The sequence below is a fragment of the Microtus ochrogaster genome, unplaced genomic scaffold, assembly GCF_000317375.1.
Source record: "Microtus ochrogaster isolate Prairie Vole_2 unplaced genomic scaffold, MicOch1.0 UNK123, whole genome shotgun sequence".
In the NCBI taxonomy this organism is placed as follows: domain Eukaryota; kingdom Metazoa; phylum Chordata; class Mammalia; order Rodentia; family Cricetidae; genus Microtus; species Microtus ochrogaster.
The window spans coordinates 384,202-390,895 of record NW_004949221.1 but is presented as its reverse complement, the minus strand read 5'-3'; the positions used below and the strand labels follow the sequence as shown (position 1 = coordinate 390,895).

Below are 6,694 nucleotides of genomic sequence, written 5' to 3'. Positions count from 1 at the left end.
CAGGTGAATTTCTGAGTTCAAGGCCAGCTTGGTCTGCAGAGTGAGTTCCAGGATAGCCAGAGCTACACAGAGAAACCCTGCCTCAGAAATAACCACAACAAAATGAGAATGCTAGAGGCCCTGAGTTCCATCCCTAGAATAGGACAGATGGTAATAGCAAATCTTTCTTTAAAAAAGAAAATTGAGGGGTGGGAGGGAGAACTGTGGTTGGAATGTAAAATAAAATTAAAAAAATAAAAAATATGGGTGAGCATATATTATATTTGTCTTTCTGAGTCTGAGTTACCTCACCCAATATGGTTTCTTCTAGATCCATCCATTTGCATTTGCATGCAAACTTCAAGATGTCCTTGCTTTTTTTCCACCACTGTGTAGTACTTTATTGTGTAAATGTACCACATTTTCTCTATCCATTCTTCAGTTGAAGGACACTTAGGTTGTTTCCAGGTTCTGGCTATGACAAACAATGCTGGTATGAACATAGTTGAGCACATGTCCTTGTGGTATGATTGAGCATCCTTTGGGTATATACTCAACAGTGGTATTATTGGGTCTTGATATAGATTGCTTCCTAATTTTCTACTCACTCATAAGTGGTTAGAAGACATAAAGCAATGGAAATCCAGCCTACAGTCCAAAACCCCAGAAAACTTACACAACAAAGAGGACCCTAAGAGAGACATATATGAATCTACATAGGAAGGAGAAAATGACAAGATCTCACGAGTAAATTGGGAGCGTCAGAATCACAGGAGGGGACAGAAGGGGAGAGAGGAGGGAGGGGAGCGGAAAAAATGTATAGTGTAATAAAAACAATAAAAAAGTGGCACTGAAGGTTGATCATAGGGAGATGTGGATGAATGAAGTTGCTAAGAATAAAAAGGGGGTCACTATCTTCAGGGGATTATTTGTCAATCTAAAAATCATGATAACTACACTGTTTCTCTCTCAGTATCCATCCTTCCTCTGTGCTTATTCCCAAGATGAAACTGCACATGAACCTCACAGTCAGGTGTTCTGCTTGTCTCTTCTGCTCTGCATCCACTTTGAAGTATTAACATCTCTCTTGTTCAATACTCCTCGAGGACTGGAGAGACAATTGGCCCTCATAAGGATCCCATGCTGTCGTACAGTTGGATTAACTGAAGCCATGACGGAGATTTTATAAGCAGACTCACTGAGGGAAGATGACTACTCAGGCACCCAAATTGTAAAATGGAGAGCTAAGGTCTACAGATATTTCCTCCTGGATATTGGCATGATGAGGACCAGTTGAGCAGAGGTGAATGGAGTCGGGAAATAACACCATCTTTGAAGAAATGACTAGAGAATCTGGAGCCTGTCCAAGCCATAACATTGGGGAAATGAGAGCCAGGCCCTTAGGAAGGGCAGTTCCCCTTCCTGTGGTGATCCTGAAGTGTGTGACCACTTGACGTGGAGCTCCGAGTCTCCAAAAATCACATCACATGTTCCAGTCCATCTGACCAGGCACTGTGGCCCTCTCCACACACACAGTTGCCGTCACCGAGAAACTATGCCATGACTTTCACCTTTGCAGTCCTGCTCTGTTTTGGTGAGATGAGAAGAGTGGGAGGAAACTGTGATCCAGAAGGGACTGTATAGCACAGCCCAAGACTTTCCCAGCAGAAAGTTTGAGGGGCACGGGAGGTTCTCTGGAGGGAAGATCTTTCAGAGAGGTCAGGGTGAAATCCTGAACAGGGAACTTTCTTCCAGGATTGAGTCTGAAACCCAGGAGCCCAGTGCTGGCAGGTAAGTGTGTACCCGACTTTCCTAAGTCATTCCTCCTCCCTTATGCTAGGCAGTAAGAATAGAGAGTAGCAGATATGGGCTAATCTTTGGATATGGGAATTGTGCAGGGCTGAGTGCTAGGATCTAATGCAGAATGTCCCAGGACACCTATCTACTGATTCTTTGTAGGAGTCTTACCAAAGCCGACCATCAAAGCTGAGCCAGGCTCTCTGGTCACTAGGGGAATGCAAGTGAACATCTCATGTATGGGGACTTCAGATGCACAGAAGTACCTTCTTTTTATTAAGAAATTTAAAAATGTCCAACATAGACAATCCTCAACAATACGTGGGGAGAAAGCTGTATTCTCCATAAACTCAATTGGACAATATGATGGAGGCCAATATTACTGTTTCTATGTGACCACTTCTGGCTGGTCAGCACAGAGTGACAACCTTGAGCTGGTAGTGACAGGTAAGAGGTACCTCCCCAGGCTCTATCTTCGGAAGGCCGGGACTGCTCTCAGGATGTTCCTTTCTTGCAGCTTAGCCTTGCTTGACAAGGTGGGCTTTGTGAGAATGTGAAAACTCTGTTTCTCTCCAAGGGATCTTTGAAAATAAACCCTGCCTATCAGTCCTGCCCAGGTGTGTGGTGACCCCAGGAAAGAATGTGACCTTCAAGTGTTTCTCACAGGAGGAATATGACAGCTTCATTGTGATCAAGGAAGGAGAACAGAAGCACTCCATGATTATGGAGTCACAGAAGACATCGGCTGGGCAGTTCCAGGCCCTGTTCTTTGTGGGCCCTATGACTTCTAGCAGCAGTGGAACATTCAAATGTTATGGCTACTACAAGGCAAACCCACAGGTTTGGTCAGAACCCAGTGACCACCTGGAAATACAAGTCTTAGGTGAGTTAGTTCCACGATTGTCCCAATCATATTTGAAACGCTAATCTTTCTTTGAACCGTGTTGGGAGGATTTCTGAACCTTGAGGCAGAGTACCAGAGTGTGAGAGGCAGTTGCACCAACAAGGTAAGCTGGGAGAGAGAAAATTTTGGGGAGGAACTAGCTCCTTATTCACCTGCCTATGTTTCTTCCAGGGCTATCAAGAAAGCCAGTTCATATCCCAAACCATATTCTGGCCCCTTGAGAGACACTGATCATCCACTGTTGTCCTGATGCTGGCTGTGACAGACTTGTCCTGGACAATGAAGGGGGAAATAACCTCTCCCAGCATTGTGACCTGCACAGCCAGACTGAGCTCTCTCAGACTAACCATACCCTGGCCCCTGAGAACAGCTTCTGTGAGTGCCAGTACAGAGACTAGGGTATACACATGACCCCTCGTCTGAGTGGTGGGTACCATAGACATCTGTTTGCAGGTTAGAAGCCCTAGAAACCAATTCAGAGACTCAGTCATTATAGGACCTTTTGTGAAAAGATGAAAGGAGAAGGTCTCAGAAAGGAATAGACTCTGAGACAGGAGAAGGAGGGAGGAAAAAAAAGACAGAAAGAGACCAGGTTCTTACAGACAACAGAACATGGTAGATTTCTCCTCTGTAGCAAGATCTCGCATCACACCATCCCTCTCAGAGCAGCCTGGTTCAACACAGCTCCCAGGAGCAAATGCTGCCCTGGTGTGTTGGTTGATGAACAGAGGACGCTTTCATTCTGTACAAGAAGGGAGCAGTCCATCCACTCCTGCTCATTAGCTCCAGGCAGAATTCTCCTTGAGTGATGTGACCTCAGCCCTTGAGGGTATCTAGAGATGCTACAGTTGTCAATGTTTTTTGTTTTTTTGTTTTTGTCATAACTATTGTCACACACTAAAGCTCCTGTAGAACTCCTGGATTCAAGTGAAGTAAGCCAGAACTCTATGAGGTGAAAGTATCATTTGGGATCCTGCTTTAGAAGAATTACTGACTGGGATGAAAATGAGAGACTCTAGTGGGTGGTTGGTTAGTCAGTGGGATATTCATCCTTGATGAGGGTGGAGGCCAATAGGAGGGTCCATCAAGGAATACTCACTTACTTTCCCAGCTCCCCAATGAAATCTAGAAGGTTCCAGGTACTCAACAGGAGTTGTTACAGTCTTAGGGCAGTGAGTTACAACAGTCCCAGTCTCTCTCCAGGTCTTTACTGAAAGTTACCACTACACGACATTCTACATGACATTTCACATTGATCTTATATTTTCCACATTAACTATGATAAGAAAAGGGATAGAGAACAACCTATGTCAGAAGGATCTGCTCCCTACCTGACCTAGAGAGAGAGAAAAAAAGAGAAAGAGAGAGAGAGAGAGAGAGAGAGAGAGAGAGAGAGAGAGAGAGAGAGAGTAATAGGGATCTGGGGAGCATGTGATATTTGGCAATTCTTAGCCTGATTGATTTGCGTTACTGCAATAATTTCTAGGTACATCCATTTCTTTTTCCAGCATAACTTTTTTTTTGCTTCAAATACATTTCAGATACTGTACACAGTATACAAATCTATACATGTGCATATATGTATATATATATATATTTACATGTCTTTATATTAACAATACTTCAACCTATTACTATTAGCCAAGTAGTATTTTTAGAAGTTTATTTTTTTCTTTGTAGATTTACAGCACTACACCTTACAGCATGCAAGCATGGATGGGTATTTTTGAGTCTTGGTGGGTTTCTTTGTAGGTGTTTCTAATCATGTGATAAGAAGTTAATAGGCTATTAAACAAATATAAAAAAATAAAAAAAATAGAGAACTAGCTGTGGTATAGACAGAAGAGGGGGATCTAGAATGTCAGTTCTATGTGCTATAGACTTCAATAGCCTCCAATGTGCAGATTTCACCTTGGGATCTTGGATACTCAATAGGAAAACCTATTTTATGGGATTATTTTGACATAATCTGGTCTGGTAGTTTGAACAGAGGACTCAGGAAGTTTTCATTTATTCTGAACTGTGGTTTTTCTGACTAATCTTGATCCCTTGGAATTCAGATTAAATTTTTATTCTAAACAGATTTCACAATATACTTTGACCTTAAAGAGCACAGTAAGGATGAGGATTTTTCATAAGAATATCAGAGGGATTCCTATATATCTGATTCAGCAAGGGAAAGACTCATCACAGACCTTCATGAATTTATATAATAAGAACAGCTGGCTTTTACAGGAAATGGGAACATGGATCCCAGAGAAAAACCACTTGGTCCTGTTAAGCACTTCACAATTCTACATCTCTTCTTCTTTCTTAGGATCAGCTATGAACACCAAACTATCAAAGGATGTATGCAAACCTAAAACAGGTAAATCAAAGTTCTAGTACTGGATACAGAAGGTCCAAGTCCTACCCAGGAAAGGCAGGTACCCCAGGTAGACAACTTGTTATTGCTGGGAATTTTTATTTACCTAATGTCTGTGACTTCTTTCCCCAAACCACAGCCTCAAACACCCAGGATCACACAGTGGAAAATCTCATCAGGATGGGGCTGGCTGGCTTGGTCTTCATAATTCTTGGGACTCTGCTGTTTGAGCATTGGCGCAACCAGAGTTGGACCTATCATGAAGCTGGGAAGTAATCAGAAGAGATAGAAGTACATCTTATAAGGTCCTAGGGTTTAAAAAATAAATATGATAATCCAAAATTTCTGTAAGAAATCCCTTTCCTTTTATTGAGGAATTGTTCTGAAAAGGTCCAAGGAGCAAATGTGTTTTGGGATGCAGGGGAAGGTGTGGGTGTTGTGATGATATCCTCTTTCACTAAAAGAATTTCTGTCTCTCCAACTACTGTGGGCATTTCCTGACTGATCCAACTCTATTCTGAATCTATCATATGAGGGAACAGCCTATTTCATCTGTCTGGGTCATGCCCTGACTTCTGAGCATCCTCTGCTTTTCATCCTTTTATGTGCCATTTTCTATTATTATAAATGACCACACTTAATATGGCAATAGCCTCTGTCTGTTGGGCTAGAAATACCTCAATTAAAAAATAATAAATAAAGTCATAGTCTAGACTGCAACATCACTCCATGCCTGTGATGATCCAAATCTCACTATTTGAACTCTCAACCTTTAAATCACAAAATCAAAAGATGCCTGTTTGTTCCCTCGGTGGACCAGTTATTCTATCACCATGAGAAGGTATTCCTGAACTTGTCGTACTTTTTATCAGTCTGGAAGGCCTATGGATAGAGGAGACATCTCTTGGTCTTGATCTATCAATTTTAGTCCTGAAGGTCTAGACCTGAAGCTCTGAAAATGCCATGGGAGGTCAATGAAGAGGACTAATTGATCTTGATTCCCACATGTTGCCACTCTCTCAAGGCGTTCTAGATTTTTACCCACTATGTACTCAACACTAGGTCCCAGGATCCCATGCACTATATTGCACTTGGTGGTAGTTGATGGGAAACACAAGCAGTACTCATTGTCCTTGCATCAGCAAACTGTTATCCTGGCATTACCCATTGCCAGTGTTTTCCTATAGCCCAGAGGCTGTTGTTGAAGCTCCTGAACCTATGAGAGAAATGGTGGGAACAACAAAGGAAACCAGAAAGGGAAGGGCTGTCTGGATCAAGGTGCGATACTCCGTATTCTGGGAGCCCCAGATCTATCTCCTATAACCTAGATTAGCCAACTATATGCTAGGATAGAAGGATGATAGTGCCATGAATCCAAGTTTTTGCAGCCCTGCCTTGTTCTTTGTTATGGAACTTAGACAGCAACCATTTATTGAGGTCTCTTTGTGTCATTAATTGAAAACATCCCACACTGTCCTATAAGTAAATCTGATAGAAGCAATTTCTCAGGGGAGGGTCTATCTTCCCAGATGGCACTAACTTGTGTACAGTTGTCAAAAACTAAGTGGCACACTTTTCTTAATCTCAGGAATTATAAACTAGAGTCCATGTACTTGAACTGTTCATCATGCAAACCTGGAAAGGAAAGT

At 42.3% G+C, this 6,694-nt stretch overlaps 1 protein-coding gene across 1 annotated transcript; it reads left to right on the top strand.

Moving 5' to 3' along the window:
- The first annotated feature begins 1,500 nt into the window (after positions 1-1,500).
- LOC102001625 (leukocyte immunoglobulin-like receptor subfamily A member 5) lies at positions 1,501-5,351 on the top strand. Its single transcript, XM_013355390.2, is given in 7 exon segments — positions 1,501-1,573; positions 1,735-1,770; positions 1,939-2,222; positions 2,224-2,242; positions 2,354-2,659; positions 4,998-5,048; positions 5,185-5,351. Coding segments are annotated over 7 exon segments (867 nt in total). The 5' UTR covers positions 1,501-1,539; the 3' UTR covers positions 5,322-5,351.
- Positions 5,352-6,694: the final 1,343 nt, after the last annotated feature.